We start from the raw sequence: 26,276 nt of genomic DNA, 5'->3' as shown, positions 1-26,276 counted from the left end.
TCAGTGTCACCAGAGAGTGTCTGAGCAGAGATTAGCCACGGGTGAATGCGAAAGCGCCGAAGGGAAACTGAAATATTTCTGTTGCTAAAAATGACTCCCAAACTCTTACTCTGTGTTTTGGTTTCAAATTTATTTATTTTTTGGCTTGGTGTTCTGAACCAGAGCTGCTCAAGGCTGTAGTGCCACGGGTACCCATGCAAAGGCTCCTCCATCCTGAATCAGAAGCATCTGTCCCCTGCAGAGTGCTGGCACTGGCCAGGTGCCCTCGAGGTGACAGCTGGGGCTGGCCTGGCTCTGTGCTGCTCTGGCTGATCCACACTAATGCAGTGTTTGGAGAATGGAGCCTGCCTTGCTAAGGACAGGCAGCTTTGAGGGAGACAAACACCCTTAGCTGTGCCCAGCTCGTTTGACCCCAGGGTAGCTTGTGGTGCTTCCTCTGGGAGAAATCAGTTTTTAAACTGAACTTTTGGAAGGGGAGGGGTGCTTAAGAAGCCCACAGGTGTGCTGGAAGCCCCTCTGAAATGTTCACAGAACACCCTGAGTTGGGAGGGACCTGTGATCTGAGCTGAGCTCAGGCAAGCTTGGCTTTGATGGTTTGTGCTGGCACAAGCTGGATGGAGCTTGGAGCAGTGTGGGACAGTGGAAAGTGTCCCTGCCCATGGCACAGGTGGGTCTGGATGAGCTCTGAGATCCCTTCCAACCCCAACCATTATTCTAAGTCATTTTGCCCCCGAGATCTTCCCACCCGTGTGGGACGGGTGACAGGGATGCCACAGGTGGAATACTCAACCCATCACCACCAGCTCTCCACACTTAAGCTCATCTGCTCTTCTCAGTGTTTGCAGCTCAAAAAGCAGCCTGGGAATCCTGACTCTGCCTCCTGGTTATGAATTTAACATGAAACAGGGCTTTTCACGTGTTTTAAAAGCTGCCTACAGGAAGGTTGAGAGGAAAGCCAACATCAGGGCAAACTTCCTGGGAGATAGGAGAACATTTGTTTGCTTTTCCTTTGGTGGAAAGGCTCAGAGTGTGTTTGTAAAACTACACATTGCTTTATTCACTCCCAGAGTCGGGTGTCTCCTGGGCTGCTGGGATCTGCTCTCCTCTGAGGAATTTAGATGAAAAACCAAAAAGAAGTTTGGGGAGATTACAGCAAGACAAGGCATTGAACGAGTGTTTGTCAGGAATAACTTCTTGGGTGCCCTTGTCTCTGTGTTATCTCGCTGTGCCTCTGGAGGAATGCTGTTCCTGGAGCAGCAGAAGGTCATGGTGACACGTGTCAGGCTGCCACTGCTGGCTGCCTTGCTCTCAGACTGGCAGCCCTTGCACGTTGATGCCTGAGGGGTCCTTTTTGTTAAATATCTCACTGACACCAGTGGGGCTTTTGTGGCACAGGAAGCTTTGTTTAAGAATTTGTGGTGAGTGAAGAAACAACTGCTGTGGATTCTCTGGACTGGAATTGGTTCAGGGATCAGAGGATAACAGAACACTTTGGGTTGGAATGGGCCTTTAAACATCACCCAGTGATGATGCTGATCCACCCCTGCTGTGGCAGGGACACCTTCCCCTATCCCAGGTTACTCCAAACCCTGTCCAGCCTGGCCTTGGGCACTGCCAGGGATGAAGCAGCCACTGGGCACCCTGTGCCAGGGCCTCCCCACCCTCACAGAAAGGAATTCCTTCCCAATATCAAATCTAAACCTATTCTGTCAGTTTGAAGCCATTCCCCGTGTCCCAGCAGGGAGGGGACAGGAGCAGTGGCGGTGCCAGACGTGGCACATGTGCACCCACGAGGGCACTGCCCGAGCTGCCAACCCTGAGCTGGCTGTGGGTCAGCTGAGGGCACTGTTTACATCCTGTAATTAACAGCGTGAGCTAATCACCGGGGCTGGCACGCCCCCAGACGCGGGGCTGGAGTCACAGTGTCTGCTGTTTGAGTTGGATCCCTGTCCCAGAGGTGACAGGAGGCCAGGAGCAGAGATGTGTCAGCTTGGGCTGTTGGTGCTAATTTATCCTCCTCCCCTGCCCGGTGTGTGTTTGCAGCACATAAATCGCCAACTTTGTAAATCACAGCTTTAATTTCTTCCTCTCTTTGGCCTCTTGGAAAACCTGCTTTGTGCAACTCTGCAGTTTGTTTGGTTTTTTCAGAACATGTTGAAAGGTTTGGGTTTGGAGAGACCTTAAAGCTCATCCATGTCCACTGTGTTTTGTTTAGTGAATGCTGCTCTTGTTGGGACTGCAAAAAGAGGTCATTGGTTCTCCTTGGTTTAATGAGAAATTTCAGAGGGTGGCATTAGTCTGTCTCAGAAGGATGCAGAAAGGGAAATGGGGATAGTGACTTAAAATCTCCTCATCCATTGTGTCCATAGCACAGCATCTTGCTCTTAGCTATGTGAAAAGACTTTAATTCTGAGTCTAACAAGGCTAAAAGTGGAGAGGAACAAAATCCAGCTTTCCGAGCAGATGCAGAAGTGACCTTCTTGTTAAAACCTGGGGCAGTTCAGGCTCCTAAAACTGCCAGGTCTGTAAGAGACACAGTTAATTAACATTGAAGCAGATATGCTGGGGAGTTAATTTCCATCCTTATCTCCCTCAAAATGTTATGGAAGGGTTGATGTGCCTTTGTCTCCTAAGTGGTGAGGAAGGTCAATGTCTTCTCCCAGGTAACAAATAATAGAACAAGAGGAAACAGCCTCAAGTTGCTCCAGGGGAGGTTTAGGTTGGAGATGAGAAATTTTCTTCATGGAAAAGGTTGTCCAGTCCTGGCACAGGCTGTGGGGAGTCCCAAAGGCAGCCCGTGTGCATTAGTGCCTGAATTCAAATACAGCAGTGCAGCCTTTGGAAAAGGTCGGGAAAAGATCCCAGCTGAGTTGTGGGGAATTTGGAGAAAAGGAAGGATGGCTGTGAAGCCTTATTCCCCTGAGAACTGGTCACATTCCCTGGCTGAAAGAAAGTCTAGGGATGACATGGAAGAAGGGACAAGTGTCCAGCCTTTGAGGCATGTTGTGATGGGCTTGTATCTCTGATTTCCAGCTCCATTTTTGAATCTGATGGGTTGGTATTCCTGAAATCCTCAGAGTTCCACAGCAGCTGGAGAACTCTGCCTTCAGTCAAAGCTCTGCCTTCACTTACAGAGAGAAGCTTGAGGACACAACCAGGGCAGAATGACCCAAAGCTTCTGGCAGTGCTTTATCCAGCAGGCACAAAATTTCCTGTGACACAAAAATCGCTGTCTCTTCCCTGGAGCAGCAATTGCCACGTTTTCATGGAGCAGGATCAGGGTGATCTTGGCTTTGCCTGCCTCCCTGGCTGTTTTGAGCTGTGCTGTTGTGCTCTTCTGTCAGCTGGTGGTGTTACATAAAAAGAACTTTTTTTTTTGAGTGGTTGGGGTGTGATTGCCTCTATTTTTCCCTCAGTGGATCTCCCACCATCTCCTTAGAAATGGAGGCACTTCACTTTTCATGGAACACTTTTTACCCCCCTCCCATTCTTTATACACAACTTGGGTGTCTTAAACTCCTCCAACCTAAAGAAAATCCATGTGGAGTTAAATTTCTTCACTTCCCTAATGTCTGGTGGGACAGATCTCCTTGGGAACTCTTGCAAGCATCTAACCCAAAGCAACAGGGGCTTCAAGTGCCTGGGGACTCCAGCCTGGAGCTGAGAGCTCCCTTCCTCTTGGGTTGTGTAGGAAATGTGTTCATGGATTAGGCAGGAAGTTCACCTGGGAAGAAAACGGGTTTGAAAGTCTCTTCCACATCCCAGGTGCTTGTCTAAACCCTCAGGCTGTTTACAGTCTGGTTTTGGTGGGAAAGATTAGATGTTTTATTTAATATTCCATCTATTTTTTTTTCCTGTAGGGTGAGGGACTTTTTTGTAATCTGCATCCTATAGAGTTGAAGAAGGTTTCCCTGCCTGCAGTTGTACAGAAAAGGCAAGGACAAGGGAGTTATTCAGGAGCTGTTGGAATGTTCCAAACCCTAGGGAGAGGCCAGAGGGAAGTGAGGAATCACCTGGCAGGGTGTGCTTTGGGTATCTTCATAGGTGGTGATGAGCAGGATTTCTTGGGTGTTTGGGAGGCTGGAAGAAACCCAAATGCTCTCTGTGTGTTTCTGGGTTTTTTTAAACATCAAAATTATACCACTCATGCTTCCAGAGCCCAGGGTATGGCGACTGTGGATGGTGGAGGAGGATTTTAAAGCCTTGTAGTGATTCACCTGCTCTCCTTTAGGATAAATCAATTATTCCCTTAATCAATGCTGATAAACAGACTGCAAATTGAAATGATGTTATTCCTTATAATTTTTATAATTGATTTTTTTTTTTTATTTTCTTGCAGTACAATCCCTGAACAGCCTTTAAGTCTGAACCACATTTTTCTGCCCAGTGCTCCTGTGGTGCTGATAATTCTTCTCTCCTTGCCATTCTTTCATCCCTGGGTATTTATGTGTGTACAAACAGAGAACAACAATTCTGACTTGCCATCCCAGGGCTCTGTGACAGTTTCAAACATAAACTCAGCTTACATCTCAGTTCTGTCTTCGCACATAATAAATTACCAGCCTTTATTGGTCTTTTGACATACAGGTTTCCTAAGGGAAAAGGAGGAGACTGGCTGAACAAAGCCTTCTCTATAATCTGAGTTTGCAGCAGGCTTTGGACTGAAATTGCAATTCCCAGCCAGTGCAGCAAGGATTTTATGGCTCTGTCTATAATTTCATTTATGCCAAGAGGAGATTTGGGGGATGCTGCATCCTGTACCTTAGATGAACGTGCGTGATATATTACAGGAATTGCGTGCTAAACACTGGTGAAAACTCTGTTTTTATGGAAATCCATCACTGGAGACAGTTTTAGAGCCATGTAGTAATTTGGGTTGGAAGGGACCTTAAAGACCATGTCAAGATGGAGAAGACTGAAATGAGCTGGATCTCTGGTTGGGGTGACACTGGTGGCTCCTCTTCTTGGCTCCTTTTATTGTCACCTTGCGCTGCCACAGCTCAGTGCTTTAATAAACACCTTTTGCAGTGACACATCTTGGACTCTCTGCCCTAGGCTGGGGGTTAACCTGGCCAGCTCCTGCCCTGAGATCAGATGGGGTTTTTGGCACCTGAAAGAAAATTCTGTGCTGGGAGGAAGACTTCTCATGGCTCCTGAAGATTGCTCTGGTTTTGGGAGGGCACAGAAAGCTCGACCCTTCTGAGATGGAAAGCCCTGGGTGAATCTTGCCCCTGGTTCCAGCTGGGATCAGGAACTGGGCTCTGTCCTGCTGGGGTGAGGAGGCAGCTGAGGGCAGGATTTTCCTGCAGGGGGTCAGTGCCTCCAGGGCAGGCACCTCATGAAGGTGTGGCTGAGAGTTTGGGTAATAAAACTGGGAATCCTCTGCTGGAGGGGCTGCTGAGCCAACTTCCTCCCCTCTGGAATTTCCCTTGCCCTGGGACAGTGGATGGCCCTCATGGAGATCTTTGCTTTCCACACAGCTGGCACTGCATCAGCCCACTGTGTCCATGGCTTTGTCCCTGTCCCCTTCCCACCTTGGGGACTGGCTTGGAGGGAAGGTTTGTTTTTGTGGGAAGGTTCCAGCCCTCCCAGCTCCCTGGAGGATGCTGCTGCTGGGCTCTGGGGGTTGTGCCTTGTTGCCTGGGCAGAAGGATGGTGGCCTTCACCTTCCAGAAGGGGCATGGCTGCAGCACTTTGGCAGGGCTCCTGCTCCTCTCCTGTGCTTGCAGAGCAGCAGTAGCAGCTGCCTGGTGCCCTCTCCCAGTCAGGAGGGAGAAGTAGGTCAGAATTTGCATTCTTTGCCTGGATTCTCCGCATAACTTGGACATTTTTTCCCTTTTTTTTTTTTTTTTCCCTTTTAAACTCCTTGTTCCTGTACGTGCGTGTGTTCCTCGGGCTCCCCTGAATCAGAGGGTGAAGGCTCAAATTCAGATGTATAATTGCTCTTTAATATCAGCCTTCCTCTCAAAAACACTTCTGGGAGACTCCTCACATGCTGACAGACCAATCCCAGCATGTAAAACTCTGAAAGAAATGCTTGGGGCAGCGTCTTCATTTTTGGCTGCTGTGTTGTCTGGATCAGGAGTTGAATTTTCTCCTGTAGTTCTTATTTTGCATGACAAGAGCGAGTAATTGGGGTGAAATCATCTGTGCTGCAGACTGGGATGGTGAGATTTCTTTTCAGTGCTTCTCTGTATGGTTTTTTTTTCAATTTTTCTTTTCTGTTTTGCAACGTCCTGATTGGGTGGGGGAGGAGAGATGGAGCACAGAAAGGATTGTGGCAACCAGAGAAGCATCCAAGCGTTGCTGCAGGGCAGCCAAGGAAGATTTTGGCGTGGTTTTGTGCACTGTGAGAAAAAAAGAGCTTTGATTTTATGGGATAGGAAAGTTGTGGCTGCCCCTGGATCCCTGGAATTGTCCCAGACCAGACTGGACATTGGGGCTTGGAGAAACCTTGGACAGTGGAAGGTGTCCCTGCCATGGCAGGGGTGGGGCTGGATGAGCTTTAAGATCTCTCCCAACCCAAACAATTCTGTGATGATTCATGTGTGATTCAGCATCTCTGGCAGATTTTTCAGTAATCTGGCAAAAAAAGAAAAAAAAGTGAATGTAACATCCTGAGATTGGGTGGTTTTCCAGAGGGCGATGGCAAGGCAGACCTGCTGCACGATTCTGGTCTTTCTCCATCTGTGGAGGTGATTTTTGTGGTTAAATCCTCCACAGGCTTCGTGTGCGTTATTGTCAGTCTGAAATAAAGCAAATTTTGTATGGTCTGAAGGCAGGTGGATGGCTAAGAGGGACAGAATTGCTGTAACACAAATGTATTTTCACTACATTTTAAAAGTCATATTTTAAAAGTATTTTTAAATACTTCACTGAGATGTTGCTTTGTGTTTCTTGTAACAAATCCACGTTTTTAGCCAAAAACTCTCTTTTCCCGAGGAGATTTCAGGCTGTTTCTGCCGTGTCTGCTTCGTGCTGGTGGAGCTGCCACCTGGATCTGTCTGAGGCTTGTACAAAGAGCAGGAATTGTCATGTCTGTTCCCACTGTGCCCCCTTCAGCTGCCAAAAAGTGTCAGCAGCTCTGAGAGGGCTCTGCACGGGGATGATCTTTTGGGAACTGAGCTTTTCCCCATCCTGCCTTTGCTGTTTGATCTCTTTCCTTGGGGTTTTGGTGTTTTCAAGCCTTGGCAGTCAGAAGGCTGAGTAGAAGTAAACAGAAGGTCGAGTCTTTTTCAAGTTAAATCCAAATTTTTGGGCTTAGTTTTTGAGTTAAGCCCTACTTTTAAGTTGGATGAACTTTATTGGAGGGTAAACTCGGGAGTTGCAGTGAAATCACTTTTGGTTTCTTTGTTCCCTCCTGTACCTGCTGTTTGCATTAATCCCACAGATGTCCTGTTGTTCCCCTTGGATTTTAGGCTGTAATATTCCTCCTCCATTGTGTATTGCTGTTTTCAGGGGAATTGAGTGTTGTTTTTGGAAATGTGGGATGTGGCTGGATTCCCTGGATCATGCTGTGGTCAAACCAGAGTGCTGCAAAGCTCTTGTTATCCTTCATCCTGTCTCCATAAAGAGCTTTTCTTGGGCTGTGCTGCAGCTGACCTGCTCTTCACCTCCAGGTGGGGTTTAAGTAAACCAGTTTATCCTCTGGCTTAAACTAAATCTAGACCTAAACCTAAATTCCAGATCTTCTGCCTGGATCTGGAATCTCCTCCCTCTGGGTAGAAGCAGGCAGAAGGCTTGGGCTGCTCTGTGGTGAAGCCTTGGCCACCTCGTGCTCATCTCCTGAGCAGAATTTCAAAGCCCCACAAGACGAGAATACACAGTGAAGCCTTTTCTGTCCCTGGGACCTGATTTTAGCAGGAAATCAATGTGAACTTTGCCTTCCTTGTGCAATCTTGTCTTGTAAGTAAGGGGATGATGAATGAGAATCAGCTCAGCTCCTGCCAGGCAATAACTGGAGATCCTTTGGACTAATAAACTGCACTGTCACTTAAAGCAAAAATTCAGGTTTGTCAGAATACTAAAATGGGGATGATCCTGAACACTGTTTATGGATCCTGAAAATGACTCCTGGCTGCCAAGCTAAAAATAAAGAGCTCAGTAGTGACAAACACCCTCTTGGGGAGGGTGTTTGCCCCATAAAGGAGGAGAAAAGCTGCTGACAGCTCTGGTTTGGGGAGTGCAGTGCTTCAGCCTCCACAGCTGGTACAAAGCATGACTGTGAATTAAAAAATGAAATTAAAAATGAAAATGGGCTGGGATTGGCTGGTGGGTGTTTGCACTGGCTCTGCTGGAGCTGATCCTGTACCTGCTCTTATGTTTTTGCTGTTTGAGGTGGTGAAATGGTTTAGGTTTTCTTTTGGGGCAAAAGAGATGGCGTGGTTGGCTCTTCAACATGATATGAGACAGCAGTGAAACACTTCTGGTGATTTGTTGTCTGCTTTGTGCTCTGCTCCTTCCTCCAGTAATATCCCTGGATTCTGGCCGAGGCTTGGAGCTGAAGCTCTGAGGTTGTTGCTGTTTGTGTATTTTGCTTATCCTAAAGTCATGTCAATAACAGGAGGAAGCTCTGAAAATCAGAGATACTTGCTCTTTCAAGATGCTTGGGTTTGTATCCACTTAGCTCACTCCTCTAAAAAACAGTAATTACGAAAAAATAGAAATAAAAATTGGAATATAATCCTGGATCTCCACCCTTCTCTCCTTATCTTGACAAAGGATCCCATTACTCTGCATCTTGTCCCATTCCCTCTGAGCAGAGAACAGCAGCTGGGGATGCTGAGGTGAAAGCTGGTGCCACAGGGTTGGGGTTTCCCAGCTGAGGGTCAGCTCAGCTCTTTTGGTATTACTACAGAAGAAAACAAAAATGTTTCCCTGGCATCACCACTGGCTGTCCTGTCTGAAAGCTGAGCAGCCTTTTCTTTTTGGAAACTTTCCCAGAGATCAACCTGGAGCCTGTGGTTCTTGCAGTGGAGAGACTAAACCAGGCCTGGGAGCTTTAAACACATTCATGGAATGGTTTGGGTTGGAAGGGAGCTTCAGGATCATCCCATTCCACCCCTGCCATGGGCAGGACACTTCCCAGTGTCCCAGGCTGCTCCAAGCCCTGTCCAGCCTGGCCTTGGACACTTCCAGGGGCAGCCACAGCTGCTCTGGGAACCTGTCCCAGGGCCTGCCCATCCTCACAGCCAGGAATTCCTTCCCAATATCCCATCTCACCCTGATCTCTCTCCTGTCCCTCCATCCTCTGTCCCCAGTCCCTCTCCAGCTCTCCTGGAGCCCCTTCAGGCCCTGCAAAGGCTCTGAGCTCTCCCTGGAACCTTCTCCTCTCCAGGTGAGCTCTGCCAGCCTGGCTCCAGCCCCTGGAGCATCTCCTTGGCCTCCTCTGGACCTCTTTCCTGGCACCCGCCTGTGCTGGAATTCTGGGATTTTTGGGCTGGTTGAGCTTTCTCCAGCAGTGGCAGGGAACTCCCTGTGCAGGGATTTCAGGATGTGACCTCCAGCAGCTGCTCTGTGGTGTTGGCTGGATGTGGGGCTGGGAGCAGCCACGTTAGTTGAGGGGAGAACTCTCAGAAGCCGGTGTTTAAAATGCCTCTGCTGAGCTGAAGGAGAGATTCCAGAGGAATCACGCTCCAGCCCCCACAAAACCCGAGCTGCCTGTTGCAGGGAGAGACCCCTGAGCTGGGGTGAGCTGTGGCTTCACACCTGGGGGCTGAGCAGGTGCTGGGTGGCAAGGATGATGTGGTGTGGGGGAGGAAATGTCCCTAAGCTGTGAAACAGCCTCCTGAGAGACAGAGAGACACGGAGCCAGACGAGACACGGAGCCGCCTCCGCGTCCTCGCTCCGCCGGCGTGGTGTGAAGCCCGGCAGATTTGGGGGCCCAAGAGTGGGTGGTGTGTGAGGAAAGCACTTGGGTAATGTCCCTGGAATAGAAACTCAGCCCAGCTGTCTGCCAAAACAGAGATGGGAAAGGTTTTTCAAGGCTTTAGTCAGTCCGCACGAACCGGCACCAAAAAAAATATGAGAAAACTTGAAGTTCTCAAGGGCTCAGCAGAAGGTTGAACAGCAAAAAGTCCTTTTGAGAATACCTGGAATCCAAGTGGATTTTACTAGAAATACTGGGACAGCGTGTTTGTTTTTAGCTCAGTGAACATGTTCTCACTCTCTTTAAAGTGCTGCTGAGGATGAGCCAAGCTGGGGGTGAGGACTTGAACTGAACTCTCAGAGGCTCCTCAGGAGAAAAATGAACCTTCTTGGAAAGCAGCACGGCCCAAACCCCCAGCTTGCTGGAATGTGTAGAACTCCTTAAGAAGCTGGAAGTGAATAACCAGGATGAAAGAGGGAGAAGATGATGACTTGGAGCAGTTTGGTCAGGCTTGAGGGGTTTCTGCTGGAAAAAAAAGAGATTTCCAACCTGAGCAGCCTCGCTCTGTTGGAGTTTATATACAGGCTGTAAACCTCAGGTTGTTTGAAAACTTGAAAAAATTATTAGCTCCTCTACTGGAAGGAGAGGGGTAAAATATAAAATTCCTGCTTAGTCCTCTTTCCAGTCACTTCCTTACATTCCTTGAAGAAAGTGATTCCTGCTTCTAGAAAATCACAGAATAAATAGTTCAGCTAGGGAGGGAGCTCAGCACTCCAGCCACCTGCTCAGGTCAGCTCTGGAATTATCTTCAGAGCAAGCTGCTGGAATCACCTTGGCAGCTGCATCCTGTGGATTGCCAGAGCCTGGTGTGGTGTTGAAGGATGTGCAGAAACACTGGATGGAGGATGAGCAGGAGCCACCACAACCCCAGTCTGTATCAGAAGAGTGTGAGCCAAGGGGTCTGAGTCTGTGTTATTTTATTTTTCAATTTTTATTTTAATATTTTTATATTTTAGGTGGCTTTTTTTTTAGTATTTTTAATTTTATTTTTGCTATAGGTAATTTCCAACAGAATTCACAAAAATACACAAAATTAAATCATGAATTGGTTGGAAAAGATGTCTTTGCAGTTGCATAGTTTTCTCCCCCTTAGAGATAAAAATAATAAAATCACTGGATTTATTTTTATTCCTCTCCAGCTTTTTATTGAGCTGGAAAGGACAGAGAGAACATGGAAAGTTTAATTCCTGTGGGCTCAGCCAGTTTAACTCAGTTGCCCTTAGCTGGTACAGAGCATAAAATGACTTTTTTTTTTTCCATGAGTGTAGCATCTTCTGTCTCATCCCTCTTTAGGATTTATTGGTCTGGTTCTTGCTGCCTTGAGGATCCATGGACTTGTTTCTTCTCAGCTTTCTTGGCTGAAGATCTGCACTGGGCAGAGGCAGAGTGCTTCAGGTGGTGCCTTTTCAGCAGAAACACTCACAGCCTGCCTAGGTAAATGCTGTGACCTAATGCCTCAAAAACTGAGTTTGGCAGGTGAAGTGTTTGGTTTTTGTCTCTGAAATCAGGAGTTCCAGGAAGGCTGGGGTTGGTAAAGGTCTGGCAGAGGTGCTGATCGTGCCAGGATTGAGGTGAGGGAAGAAAGTTCCTCCTTCCCCTTGTAACCCTCTTACACAACTGTTCTAAACCAGCTTAAGGGAGAGCTGCCACGGGGAGGGGAAATAAAAAAAGCACACTAGGGAAAGATTGCTGATAAACCCAGAGAACCCAAAAATAGGATCAGGCTCCAGGGAACAGAGGAGAACCTGCTGGAGGTAATAACCTGGAGGCTGAGAGAAATTCAAGGGACGCACGTGAGCCCTGAGCCAGAAAAACTCAATCCTGGACCCTGATCTTGATGTGAGGATACCTGGAATGTTTATAAATTGTGTCCTGGCTGGGGAGGACAAAAAGAAACCCTGCTCAAGTTCTGGCCATGCCTCACCCAGATCAGGATGCTCCCATGGCAAGGGATGCAGGGGAATTGGAGGGATTGAAGGCCTGGACTGGCTGCAGTGAAGGAAAATGAATGCTGAGATCCAGAGGATTCAGCATTCATTTTTTTAAGTAGCTCTGTGACACCAGAGCTACTTAAAAATGGGGTTGGGTTGGAAGAGAACTTAAAACCACCTTGTTCCAACCAGTTCCTTTTTTGTACCTTGGCTGATCCAACTCCATCTTGTCCTTGAAAACTTCCATGGATTCTTCTTTTCTGTTTAAAATGGTTCCTGAAACATGGACAAAGAGCTGCACTGCCAGATTTGGGAACAAAAAAGGCTTGACTCTCCCCCCCTTCTCAATTATTTCCCTTTTCCCCCTTCCCTATGACAAATTCACCTGGTGATTTGTTGTGCCATTTCCTTCTGCTTTCCTATAGCAAAAAGATTTCTCCTATTTTCTGCACCCAGTTATACTTTGCTAGTCTGGAAATCAACATTTTTCAGGAAAAAAAAAAACAAACATCCACCTCTCTAATTTTCTTTCTTTCCTGGCCAGCTCTTTTCCTGTGGAATTCTGGTTTATCCAGTCTGGATGCTGGTGGCTTTAAACCCTGGTGTGCTCATCCAGGGAACAGGAATTTTAAAGCTGATTTTCAGTAATGTGTAAGAACCATTCTAGCAAAAAGAAGGGTATTGCTGATGTTCTTTTTTTGTTTCCTTTGGGTTTGGGTGTTGTGGGGGTTTTTTTGTTTGGTGTTTTCGGGCTGCTTTTTTTTTGGGTTTTTGGTTTTGGGTTGTTTTATTTTGTTTTCATTTGTTTTGGGGGTTTTTGTTTGTTTTGTTTTGGTTTTTTTGCTTTATTTGCTTCTGATGCTTATAAAGCCTCATCCTGAAATTTCTTGCTGAAATTCCCCACTCGCAGCAATCATTTTTTGGGTGCTTTCCTCTTCATTTGATGAACATCCCAGTATTTTTCAGGACCTTTTCACTCTGTTCAAAACAGTGGCAGCAACTGGCTTGGCCAGCAAATTACTGAGTGTGAAGTCAATTATTCAACGCTCTCCACGTTTTCCTACTCAACCCAAAAATACCCAAAAACGACTCAAGAGCAAGCTCAGTCTGGTTTCTTTGGGACTTATTTCAAATCTTTAATCTTCCCACTTCCATCCCTTCCCCTCTCCAGCTGTACTTGCTGATTAGTCTTTGACAGCAGCCTGGGCTGGAGCTGCTCTTCCTTTGGGGGGAGGTTTATTTGATCTTTTCCCACCCAGCAGCAGCTCTTGGAGAGCATTCCAGCTGGGCTGGAGGAGGCTGGAGCTCCAGGGAATCGCTGCCTGGGGAGGGAAGGAAAGGTGGGAGAAAGCAAGGAACAGAGGCACTTATGCAATCACCCGGTGTTTTGGTAAGAAAATAAGCTGGAAATAAAGATATTTTGGCTGGTGGAAGGAAAAGCTGCTTGTCTCCTACCCAGACAGTAGCTGCTCTCAAGGCAGGATTTTAATCTGATGGGATGAAAACCCGAGTGGCTTTCTGGAAGTGGGATAAAAGCTATTTAATCCCGGAAATGCCGTGTTTGTGTGCAAGTTCCACGGGCTAATTTTCCTGAGAACGTCTTAAATAAATGTGTATGAGACCAATAATATTAATAATAGCTTTTCTGTGAGAATTCTGTGCTCTGGAAAGCTCTTCTGTGCTTCCCTGGGATGTGGCTGCTTTTTGGTCTGTGTTCCAGGTGGGAGATGCCTGACCCACCTGGGCAGGGGTTTCTGTCTTCAGAGCCTTGAAAATTGCACTTTCCTCATGCTTGCCTAGGGGCTGGCTCATCAAAACATGTGCAGGAAGCCTTTTTGTTGAATTCTTTGCTTGTGTGGTGCTCGAAGATGAGCCCTGAGCAGTGTCCTGGTGCCATGGATGTGTTTTTAGGACGGACAGGGAAGGTCACTGTGGTGAATGGATGTGTCCTTGTGGTCAGCCTCACTGACTGAGGGATGTTTGCATGGCTGGTGTGGAGTGTGTGCTGCTGAGCACCCTGCCCTGCTCCAAATCTCTTGGATATTTGTAATTTTTTTTGCTCTCTGATGTCACAAAGCTACTTTAAAAACCCCAAAAAACTTCCAGCTGGTCCTTTTTCCTGGTCCTTTTCCTAGAAAGCTTAGAGTGGTGCAGAGGAGAGAGAAATGCTGTTGCATCCTGGCCTCTGGGCTCCTGAGGGATTTAGCTGCTCCAGATGTTTGGATCAACTGCTCTGGGCTGGGAGCAATTCCCACCAAACTGCTGTGTGCTGATGAACCCTTGGGGGTCCTGCCTTGAGATCGTGTTCTCTGGAGCATGGGGCTGAAGGCCATAAATAATGCCCTGGGTGGGAGCAGTGTTTTGAGGAATCCCAGCTGGAGAGATCTTTGTGCCAGCATCTCCAGCCCCAGCCTCATCCCAACTCCCCAGAGGTTTTTGGGTACCTCTGATATCAATCCCAGAATGGTTTGGAGGACCTTAAAGCTCTCCCAGTGCCACCCCCTGCCATGGGCAGGGACACCTTCCATTGTCCCAGGCTGCTCCAAGCCTGAACAATTCCAAGATTGAGGCAGCCACAGCTTCTCTGGGCAGCCTGTGAGAGAACCTGACCATGCTGTCTGCAGGTGTCCCTGTTTCACTCCAACCCTGATTATACTGAAAACATCATTGTGCTGACAGTGTGCCAGTCTGGAAGAGTGTCACTGGTGCTGGAAAAAGGGCACCGGGACACAGTGAGTTAATGCTCAGAGAATCAATGCTCATCCTATTAAAAGGTCTCAAAAATGACTGAAAGCACTTGGACTAATAGGCCTTGGGTCTGCATCACTAAATGAGTTTGTGAATCCCTCATGACTGGGCCTTTCCATAAGGAAAACAAGCTAGGGGCTGATGTAACTGGCAGATGGAGCCTTGTTTTTGTGCTTTTATTAGAGCAGGACTGTCCAGGCAGGAGCTGGAAATGTCTGTGAGCCTCCTCTGCTAACTCTGGGAGTGACCCTGTGCCTCAGGGGTGGGTCCCTTCCTGAGCTCACCCTCTGTCCCCATCCCCCTGGGTCAGGGTGACCTTAGCCCAGTTTGGAGATGCTTTTTGGAAAGCAAGGAGCGTTTCAGGCTGATGCAACTCCTTGCCAGGTCAATTGAGAAAATTCCTTTCTCCTGAAAGATTTATGCCACAGCAAACACGGTGAAATCCTTTTGCCCTTATTCATGTCTTCCTAAAGATCAACACCAGCTTCTGGCAGGATACAGGAATCCCAGTCAGGACAGGCATTTACCTGAGCTGAGTGACTCTGGAATGGGGTTGGGGTTGCAACCTGGCTCTTGTTACCCATTTGTTTCCTTGGATGCAATTTTCCTTTCCCTCATGGCAGGGAAGCTCTCCTTGCATTGAGCAGAGACTGATTTGTACAGAACTGGAAAAAAAAAAAAAACAGTAATAACTGGAAGGAGGCTTTAGGAACATGAGACAAACCTCTGCTTCCTTGGAACAGAAGAGGGATAAAGTGGATGTTAGCCTTCCTCTGGCAAAAATTAAATATATTCTGTGCCACAGGGATGGAGGAGGGGATGGGGAGTGCATACATCTCATTTTTCCCATATGATTTTTGTTTCCATGTTTTTCAAGCGATCACAAAGCTGTAGTGGAGGTGCTGAAAGGCTGACTTTACTTCTTTACCTCTCCTGGAGTTCCTCAGTTACCTCATGGACCTCAAAGCCCACCCAGTTTCACCCCCTGCCCTGGGCAGGGACACCTTCCACTACCCCAGGAAGGCAAAGCAAGTTTTTCTTCTTTATTTATTTAGCTCCTCTGCTACTTGAGAACATTTATTTTCGTGAGTAATGTCTCCTGCAGCCGTATGGAAGGAATCAATCATAGGAAATAAAGAGCTTGTAATCCATTTAACTAGGACTTTCCACCTCTCATTAAGCCAGAAACATTCATGCCTAATTCTCTGGGCAGCAGTTGCACAGCAGATGTGCAGGGTATCGATTGGAAAATGAGTCTTGCTGGGTTTGTTTTCCTTTTTTTTCCTTTCCTTCCCTTACTGTTTCCATTCCAGTGCCTGCAGTGGGTGTGGAGGCACTTGGCTCCCTCTCAGAGGAGCCTTCCTGGGGTTCTTGGTGCAGTTTTCTTTCCCTGCTGGCAGGAGCCAGGTTTTCATCAGGGAATGTGTGGGACAGGCTGGCACCATCCATGGGCAGTTCTTCAGGGCTGTGTTTGGAAAGGGAAAACCAGGCAGGAGAAGGAGGAATGCTTGTCTGAAGAGGAAGCTGCTTGTCAGGGTGTGCATGTTCAAACCCAGCTCTGTTTCCACTTTATTTCTCAGCAAAAATGTCCTGGTAATGGGTAAGGTTTGGTGCAGACTTCTGGTTTGCAGCTTGGCGAGGATGGCAAAGATCCTGGAGTCTGTGGAGAAGAAAGATGTTCTGTAGCCATTTTAATTCTTTAAACTTTAAACTTTTTAATTCCTTGTTGGTGCATGGGTTTTGTTTAGAATCCGGCTGTTGTCTTTTCATTCTTCCTGTGGTGGTTTTTCCTGTCTTTTTCTCACCTGGGCTGTCTCTGAGTCCTGCTGAATCTTTGACAACACCCAGACCATACCAACAGCACAGGACATTCTCTGTCAGACAGCAGAGGCTGAGCATGGCGTCTCTTCCTCAAGACACTCTCTTGCCATCCCTCTTCTCCCAGTGTGGTGCTTTCCTGCCTGTGCCTTTGGGTCTGTGGCTCAGATTCCCTCCCTTTCCCTGTCTTCTGCCAAGATCAACAGCCCTGTCAGGCTCCTGGTGGTGTCTCACCTCACCTTAGCTGCTATTTTAGATTTTTAGCTGTTGAGCTGCTGGCTTCTTGTGCTGCTCCCTATGTTTCTGGAATGCTGTCCCAAGGAGACTCCACCTGACACAGACTTGGAGAGGTGGAAAGGTTTGGCTTTCTCTGCCAGAAATGTGATTTCATGCACTTCGGGCTGCTTCACATTTCTGTTTGCTGCTTCTAAAAGCCAAGAGCCTTATTAGAATTTAAAGATAGGAGAAATTCACAAGTTGTTGCCCATCTCTCCAGCAGCCCCCAGAAAAGGAAGCTCTTTTTATTCTCAGCTTGTCAGAAATTCTTTGGCAGAGGGGACCTGAACTTTCCCATGTTTTTCCTCGTGTCCCACCTGTGCTTTGCTGCTTGGAGTCTCTTCAGAACCTGCTCGTGGACTCACCTGATATTTTTGGATCTGCAGCAGATTTTGGGTTTTCAGAGCTGTGCCAACACCTTGACCTTCAAGGCTGGTGCAGAAAGCAGAGATTGTGTTTAATTATTGCCCTTCCAGAAGTTTAGACAGGTTTTTCCTGTGCCCTGTTCCTCTTCTTCCACCCTTTCCAAGTTGCAGGCACCCATTCCTGCCTCACTTGGTGGAAAACATTAAGAAGTTCTGTAGCAGAGGGCGTTAGTCCGTCCTGTGCTTATTTATTTAGGGAGATTAAAGTCTAAGTTTTTCTTTTGTAATCCCTTTGAAGTATTTATCTTTTGAAGTCTGAATTTTCATTAACTGGAAGTGCACAACCCCCGAACTACACGCTGCCCTAGTTTCAAAGCTGTAATTTATTTTTTTCGTAGAAAACATTTAAGAACAATAAACAACAGGTCAGACCCACAGGGGCTCCACATCAGCCAGATCCTATTTGGGATGTGTCTGTTTGGGTCATCCCTTGGCACTCTGGGGACTCCAAGTGGCTCTGCAGGCTCTCCCTGGGTTGGGATGTAGCTATGGATTTTTGGGATCTCAGGAAGTTCCCCTTGTGAGTGCTCTGCCGGACCAACACATGGCCTGTAGACCTTTATTTCATTTTTTTAATTTGTTTTTCCCCCCACACTTATTTTCTGTCATTGAGGCAGCAGCACTCTGCTTTAGGGACGAGGTTATTGTGCTTTCCTGCCTCAGCTCTCATCCAAAATATTCCATATATCCATATGCACATGGCAGAGGATGCTTTCCTGCAGTTCATCTTTTTTGTTTGTTTGCCGGGGGGGGGAAAAAAATAGATGCTGACTGGAGCTTTGATATATCTGCTGCTTTTGTCTGTGCAGTATTATCAGTGTAAAAATGAATGTTTTCAGCCTGGAAAAAGTGGGTGGGAAGCCTCTGACCCAACCTGATTTCCAGAGTGGGGAATAACAACGTGTGGGGAAGAATAACCCTGCTGGGTCGCTGCCTGGGCATCCTCCACCCCCAAAATGAATCACCTGAGGCTGTTTTCTGGCTTTGGGGTGTCCCATTCCCGCCTTGAAATGAAATCTTGGCTCTTGCAAGCTGAGATGCTTTGGGTTTGTGCCAGCAAAATGTGGAAAATGGTGCTCGGTGTGTGTGTGTGCATCTCGATTTCCTCCCGTGGGAGTGGCCAGAGCAAACAGCCCTCAGTAATAGCTTGTTATTAAACAGATGGGGATATTGACCCTCTTCCATTTCCATTTTCCCCAACGTGGAAAATGAAATTGCATTACTTTGGCTTGGATGAGTTCAGTGTATTAATAAAAAAATGTCTATGAAAACCAATGGAGAGTGCATGCAAATCCCAAGAATTTAGATAATGATTTCAGCCCTGGCTGGGCCATAGAGATTTCTCTGCCATTTTTCTTTTTTTTTGTGCTCAGAACTGTAGAGTTTGCTCTGGAATAGCTTAATTTTTTATAAAGTATTTAAGGAAAATCAGGATTTTCCAGTATAATTAGGGAAACGACTGACAAGCAGCCTTACAAGCATATCAATAGGGCTAATTGATTATCAGGCATGTTCTCACCTAATTGGCATGGGAAATTATTTGCTTAACAAGGTTTTAAGCATAATTAGATTGATACAAGTTTTAGTAGAGATAGAGATGTTGAATTTACAGAGATTCTTGATAAACAGTGATCCCAGGAGTCACCAACAAGAGGAAAAACACTTCCTTTAATATGGAAATCAGTAGAATCTGCCAAAGCTCTTTTTAAAATGATTTAACATAAAAATTAACCTCAGATAGCTCTGTGTTTATTTGTATTGTAAGTGGGGCGAGTTTCCTTGGACCTGAATTTTGGGAGATGGGAGCTTGTGTGCTCAGAGCTTGCTTTGGTTTTGAGCCTCTCCAGAGAGCATGTGCTTCTTCCCCTCTTTCTCCCCACAGTTTCTCCTCTCTGGAACCTTGTGGAAGTCCAAGGTTTTCCATTGGATGTGTCTTCCCAGCCATGCCTTGGCAGGTGGAGATCCTGTAGACCACAGGTGTCTTGCACATCTGCATGGATGGTGGGGCTGTTGGAGAAAATTGTGTGTCTGCCTCTCTCCAAATGCTTGGCTCTGCTCCGACGTCTCCTGAGACTTCAGGATTCCGTGGGCTGGTGTGGACCTGGCAGTGCTGGGTTCATGGCTGGACTCTGTGATCCTAGAGGGCTTCTCCAGCCTTAATGGTTCAGTGATTTCATTGTTTGTGAGCCTCCATTGAAGCATCCTTGGCTGTGTTTTGGGTTTTCTCTTGGATGTGCTGATCCAAAGCCTCCTGAGCAATCCGTGGTGGGTGTTCAGAGCAGGGCTCTCCGTGGTGTGGCTGGAAGGGCAGCAGAGCTGCCTGGCTTTTAAAAACCACAGAATATCCTGAGCTGGAAGGGACCCACAGGGGTCATCAATTCCAATCCCTGGCTCTGCACAGACACCCCAAATCCCTCCCTGGGAGCTCCTGGAGCTCTGTGGGGCCGTGTCCATTCCCTGGGGAGCCTGGGCAGTGCCAGCACCCTCTGGGGGAAGAACCTTTCCCTAAAGCTACCCTAAACCTACCCTGGCACAGCTCCAGCTGTTCCCTGGGTCCTGTCCCAGAGAGCAAACATCAGTGCCTGCCCCTCCTGTTCCCCTCATGGGGAAGTTGTACCTGCAGTGGGGTCACCCCTCAGTCTGCTTGAAGGGGGATCAAAGGGGAGCAGCCAGCCTTGGGAAAGGCTGTAAAACCTGCTCCTCTGGAGCTGCATCCCCACTATTACTCAGAGCACTTTAGGACTCGTGCTGTTGCTCTTCCCCTCACTAAAATGAGGGCACTGAGGTGCTTTAGTGATTGGTCTTGATTGCTGCCTTCCCTCTCCAGTCCAGGTTTCTGAATATTGCCCTGAGACTGCAGGGATGGAGCAGTTAACTCAGAGGGACAAAAATCAAAAATTTTTAGGCCAGATCTCCCCAGAGAGCTTCACTTTTAAATTTGCAACTCCAGTTCTCCTTTTTTTTTTTTTTTTCCTCCAAAGCTGTTTGGAAAGGAATAATGTGTAACCAATACCTCCACTTCAGTATCTCAGAAGTGCAGTGTGTGCTAATTAGGCATCCTGGAGCCTTTGGAAAATGCTCCCATTGTATTTCTAGATGGAATCTACCCTGCTCCCCCTTTTTGGACAAATGAGGTGGTTATTCAGCTCTGAGAAGCTCATAGCCATTGGCAGATGATGCATCTTGAAAGTCAAGGTTGAGAGCCTGAGTGGGTTTGTGCTTTCTATTTTATTTCTTTCCCCCCCCTCCCTCCCTCCTGGTGCACGTTGCTGGATTTGAATAATTAATGCCTGTTGTCTTGCTTCCTGTTTTCATTTCTGTATGTAATGCTAACCAGCAGTGGGCTGAATCATTCATGGGCTGCTCTCTCCACCTCGGCAGCTGGAGATGTCATGGGAACAGTGATTGGGAGGTGCTGCAGACGCTCTGCTGCTCCCCTGACTCCCTTTCTGGAAGCAGGAGCAGTAAGTATTGAGCCCATGCTCTTGGCCAAGCCCGGCTCTCTGGGCAGATGGTATCAGTGTGGTTTCTGTCCCTGCAGCTCCTGTTACTGCTCAGGTGGCCGTGTGCCTGGAGGGGAGGGTGCCTGCTGGGTCTTGTCCTTTCCCACCCGTTTCGGGCTTTGATGGATCTGGTTGTGATGCTCATGGAGAAGAGGGAGTGATTTTTGGCTTGTTGGTTGTGCCTCATGCAATTACACTGTGTTTAGGAGTGGGTTTTTTAAAATTCATCTTAGGTTTTGTGGGGTTTTTTTGTCATTGTGCTTTTCCTGAGTTTTTGTGGAGAGCAGTCTAGAATTCTGGGCTCCCACAGTGCCTGTCTTTGCAGTGAGAGGAACCAGGGTGGGAGCTTCACTTGGTGTCTTACAGAGCCTTTTCAGCTGTCTTTTCCCTTGGGCACTGCCAGGGATCCAGGGACACCACAGCTCCTCTGGACACCCTGTGCCAGGGCCTGCCCACTTTGACAGGAGAGAAATAATTCCCTGGGAGGGTGATCAAATGAAATACCCAGTGAAAGCTTTTGTGGATGAGCTGGTCTGTCTGCCCTCCTGCCTTGCATGACTAAAACAGGAAACCAGGAGAGATGCTGTCCTTTGGAGAGGAATTAGTGCAGGATTACTTGGAACAGCTACAGCCTTCTAGGTTTTCAGGGTGGGAATAAGGGCTTTGGCTGGGGAGTTGTTAATAGGCTGTGAATGATTTTTACATCTTGCACTGAGCCCTCAGCATCTTGTACATCACTGCACAGGGCAGAGAGGATGTTTTAGCCCAAGACCTTTAAACAGCATCTCCAGTTTTCACATCCTCGGTGTCTCTGTGCCATTGTGACAGGTTTTGTGGGAGGGCAGAGGGGGAGGCTCATTTCCTGGGCATGGTCTGGAAGCTGAAGATGGGGAGGCAGCTTGAGCAGTGACTAATGCTGAGCTTTATAAATAGCAGGAGCAGAGGTGAAAGGCGGGCACAGGGAGGTGACCTCGACACGAGGCCACGGAGGTGGCACAGCAGCAGCACGGGGGGACGTGAGCAGCAAACAGCTCTTGAGTCAGGCTGGCTGTGCCTCTGTCCTGCTTGTCACCCCCAGGGGACAAACAGAGCCACACATGGGTGCGTGGGTCGTGCCCACCTCGTGTCAGCACCCCAAGCAGCATGGGGAGCTCTGCTGGAAGCACAAAGCTGCCTCTGTGTCTGGGGAGAGGGAGGCACAGGGCTCTGGGGACAGCCTGGTGACAGGCTGCTGGGTCTGGAGCCACAGCAGCCTCTGGGATGCTGAGTCCTGGTTAGAGTCAGGCAAGGCTGTCAGCACGGAGTGTGAATGGACACAGACAGACAGGAGCTGGGAGGGGTGAGCTCTCTGTGTCCCTGCTGACATTTCCAGACTCCAGCACTGTGTCTGCACCGCCTGCAGCATCAGCTGGAGTGAAAAATACAGTCAGCCCTGCTTTTGGAGGCTTCCTTCCATGGGATGTGTCAAGGAAAAGCTTTTCTGTGGCTGGTTAATCTCCCTAATCCCAGCCATTTGCTGATGGCAGTGAGGATGTTGCTGCTCAGCTGTCACAGCTTTGCCCAAGACCTGAGCCCTGGGAATCCCACATGTAAGGAGGCGAAGTGTTTCCCCTGGAGAGGGTGGGATTTACACACCCTGCACCCTCAGCAAAGAGGGGTGAGCACTGTGCAAGCTCAGCTGCTGTCAGACTCCACTGGTGATGCACACAGCAGCAGTGTGGGGCTGTGGGTGCACACCTGTGCTGCAGGAAGCTGTGGGAAACCTGTGGTGTGGGATCAAGCACAGCGTCCAGCTCTGCATCCTGTGAGTGCTTGAGAGGTGTATGAAGGGAGAGGGTAATACCTATAGCATACATTTTGTGTGTACACACTCTGTATTCCATGTCCTGTGCAGGGCCAGAAGTTTGGTCCTGCTGGATCCCTTCCAGCTCAGGACAGTCCCTGATTCTGTGATGCCCCTTCTGCAGGAGGCATGGAAGTGTTTATTCCTCCTCTGGGACTGTTTTGCAGGCTCCATGGGATGCTGACATTAAACTGCTTTAGCTTGGCTCAGCTTCAGCTTTGTGGAGGTCTCTGAATCGATTTTCAGGTTGTTCTTTACACTTCAGTCACTCATAAGAGCCCAATCACCTGGGCTGCAGATCCTCATCCTCCTGCTTTTGTCCTCACATGGTTTTCCCCACCAGTAACGCCTGCGAACACATTTGCTTTTGGTGGTGTGGGAGAAGCTGCAGGAGGAAACAAAACTTGCAAACTAATTAAACTTCTTGGTCTCATTGAGTAACGAGTGGGAGATGCTGGCAGGGCTGGGAATAGATCTGATTCTCATCCCTGCTCTCAGCAGCCAGAGGACACGGTTAATTATTAAATTGCTTGTTAATGTATCGAAATATCGCTCGGGGTTTTAATTTCCTCTTTTTTCTTGTTGTTTTCTCTGCTTTGCCCCAGGGCGCTCCCAGGAGCTGATGGATTAGTGGCAGCTGGCTCTGGAGGGGCTGGAAAGAGCATGGTTAAACACCAACCCCTGCAGTACTACGAGCCCCAGCTATGTCTGTCCTGTCTGACCGGGATCTACGGCTGCCGCTGGAAACGGTACCAGCGGTCACATGATGACACCACCAAGGTGAGCAGGGGACAGCAGTGCCTGACACCTCCTCCCTCCCATAGATCTTGGTTAAAATGATGAGAGATTTGGGTTTTTTCCGTATTTATTGGCTTGGATGGTTGATGGGAGTTGTTGACCGTGGCAGGAGGCCGTCCCCGTATGGTTGATGTGGAGATGGGCACAGTGAGGTTGGTCATGGGGCTCCAGGGGATTGAATGTGCCCAAATCTGTTTACATTGTGGTAAAGGAAATACTTTCCTTGTGGTTTTTTTTTTACACCTTTGGCTGGATATGTAGGTCCTGTGTTTCTGCAGCATCCCTGCCTTCGTGGTGTGGCTTCAGTGGGCACGGTGGTATTTGGTCCCAGAAGGGACTTGGTGATCTTGGAGGCGTTTTCCAACCTTTATGATCCTGTTCTTGTGTGCGACAATGAGTTTGTAGGTAGGGGAAAAGGGTGCCCAGAGCAGCTGTGGCTGCCCCTGGATCCCTGGCAGTGCCCAAGGCCAGGCTGGACAGGGCTTGGAGCAGCCTGGGACAGTGGAAGGTGTTCCTGCCATGGCAGGGGTGGCACTGGATGATCTTTAGGGTCCCTTCCGACCTAAACCCTTCTGGGGTTTGAAGAAAGGCAACAGAAGCTGAGAGCAAGGTGGGGGTGAATGGGAAAACTGTTGGAGGTTAAATATATAAAAATAGATAAATATAAATTGTAAGAGCTAATAAATATATAGATAAATATAGATTGTAGGAGCTCTGCCAGAGGGCATCCAGGCTTGACTTGCACCTCCCCTCTTGTTCTGGGCTGGGGGATAAGGTCTTGTGATGTGTTGATAAGAAAAGTGTGAAAACATTGCTGTCAAAACCACCCTGTTACATCATCTGGGTAAGGATTTTGTTTTACTGTTCTCCTGTACTCCCATGTTGCCTGGGATGGCTTTTTAAAGTGTACTTACAAGTTAAATTTGGTGGTTTTTTCTTTCTTTAAATCCTGTTTCATCTGGAAGTGCTCCCAGGGGACCCTTTGGTTGCCTTTTGAATGCTTAATTTCGCTCTCCTATCGCTTGGCTCCTCTGTTCTGTTTTTAAGCCTATAACCAGGGATCTTCTTGGCTCTGGAGTGCATTTCCTCTTGGAAAAGCAGCTGTGAAGGAGCAGGCAGGGCTGTGTGGCAGATCCTGTGCCAGCACTGCTCCTGGTTGTGAATTGCAGCCGTTGTTGGTGGTGCAGCTTGGCCGGGAGCTCCCCTGTGAGTTGGGAAGTCACGCCTCAAGTTTGTGCTGCCTAAAAACAAATTTCCTTTTGCAAAGTAGGAATGGTGGTGCTGTTTTCCCTCTGATTTCAGCTTGGTCTGGGTGACCACTTCAAGCCAGCAGAACATTGCAGTCCTTAGCTAAAAATTTACAGAAAAATTGCCATGAATTTTTCAGTGAAATCTGCCTCTGCTTGCATTACCAAAAAATACCAGTGGCAGCTTTCCAAGTCTGCTTGGAATTTCCATTGGTTTGTGCTAGTGCTGGAAAGGAATTTGTTGTGTTTAAAGGTAGCTGACCCAGGCTTAAAAACATGTCCAGTCTGAGCTGGTGTTTTTTAAGTCTTTGTGAGGCCTCAACTTCCACTTTGGTAAAAGAGAGATGGAGACAGCAGCAGGAGTAGGAGAAGAAAGCCTAAAATGAGCTGCAGGCTGTGTTATCTGCTTTCTTGTTAAACATCAAGCTCCCCAGAATAAAAGGCTTTCATCCAAATTTGGATCACGACCCAACATTGCCTCCATGATATCTTCAGCTGATGCCTGTGAATGTTTGTTGTCTGAATTGTGCTGCACCTCAACAGCCACAATTTTAATGATTCCTTTCTTTTTCCTTCAAATGGATGTACATCAAGCTTTGCTTTCCATGTTAAAAAATTGCACGAAAATGAGGATTTTAATTGGACACCTGAGTTCTAGGGGTTTTTTTGAGAGGCAGCTTGCTGGAATTGTCATTATCTTTTGCTTTTTTCTGACCTTTGCGAATGAAGAGAGGGGCTGGAGGCACACAACCAATATACTCTGATCTCTTTTTAAAATTCTGAACATTTGCAGAATTCCTTTTTTTCTATTGTGGGCCCTCAGCTTTAATGGCAAGACCCCCTTTCATTTCTTTTTTAATGTTTTTTTTAAATGAAAGACACATGAAGGAGGAGAAATGGTCTTGCTGTGATTCAGATCATTATAATCTCTGTAGCTGGTGTGAGGAAGGAATTTCTGATCTAACCACAGCTTGTTCATCACATATTCAACCAAGGATGTTATGAAGTCAGTGCATGGAAGCAATTTTTTTTTTATTGCTTCCAAACCCCTGTTGTTTGTACACAGCAAATATCCCAGCCTGGAAATCAGCCTGGGTGGGAGAGGGGATAGAGATTTCCTCCCAAAGGAAACAGCAATGATAATTTTTTAATCTATCCAGTAAAAAGAAGCCACTTTTATTGACTGGCTGGGCTGAGCTGTCAAACATGGTCTTTCTTTCTAACACAAATCTCCTAATCCTCTTCTTAATTGCAAGTTGTGTGAACTGTGAGGATGTGGGAGGGGAGATAGCCAATAAAGCCTCTCCCTGCCTTTATCTGCTGCTGCTCATGTTGTAGCTGCAGATCTACAAATGATATATCGACCCCTTGCTATGAACTGGGCAGTGCCTGTCAGGGTTGATGCCCTTCAAGTGAAATGTGTGTGATTGCAGATAGTCCATTTGGTTAAATGCATCACATGGCCTCCAACTGAGGCTTCTGATGGCTTTTTGGGGTCCTTTTGTGCAGAGATAAATGAGGAGCTGTGATCCATCAGCATAATGAATTGCAGTGCTGTGTCTGGGCTGCGTGTATTAATTCACTCTCTGGTGAAATGCTCTTGTAATTCCCGCTTGGCCAGAGCAGTGAAATGACCTGAACAGATGATCTAAGCCACGGGCTTTGGAGCTGGGACTTTTCAGGGCTCATTCCCAAATGGCCAGGGGTCACTGGTCACAGAAATTGCTTGCTTTGCTGAAATCTGCTGTTAGAGGATGGG

The 26,276-nt window shown here is 47.6% G+C and overlaps 1 protein-coding gene across 3 annotated transcripts in view; it reads left to right on the top strand.

The window, feature by feature from the left end:
• Positions 1–26,276, top strand: part of GDPD5 (glycerophosphodiester phosphodiesterase domain containing 5) — a 97,025-nt gene that overhangs the window by 16,172 nt on the left and 54,577 nt on the right. For 2 of the 3 annotated variants that reach the window (XM_064411140.1, XM_064411138.1), the window contains one exon: positions 23,078–23,252. In XM_064411140.1, coding sequence (XP_064267210.1) covers positions 23,136–23,252 — 117 coding nt within the window. In that variant the 5' untranslated portion in view covers positions 23,078–23,135. Of the gene's footprint in view, positions 1–20,475; positions 20,591–23,077; positions 23,253–26,276 lie in introns of those variants that run through there. The other variant, XM_064411141.1, reaches the window with a different exon arrangement.

The sequence above is a fragment of the Passer domesticus genome, chromosome 2 (genome assembly GCF_036417665.1).
Source record: "Passer domesticus isolate bPasDom1 chromosome 2, bPasDom1.hap1, whole genome shotgun sequence".
NCBI lineage: Eukaryota > Metazoa > Chordata > Aves > Passeriformes > Passeridae > Passer > Passer domesticus.
The sequence above is the reverse complement of the archived record's forward strand: the minus strand, read 5'-3'. Positions and strand labels throughout refer to the sequence as shown.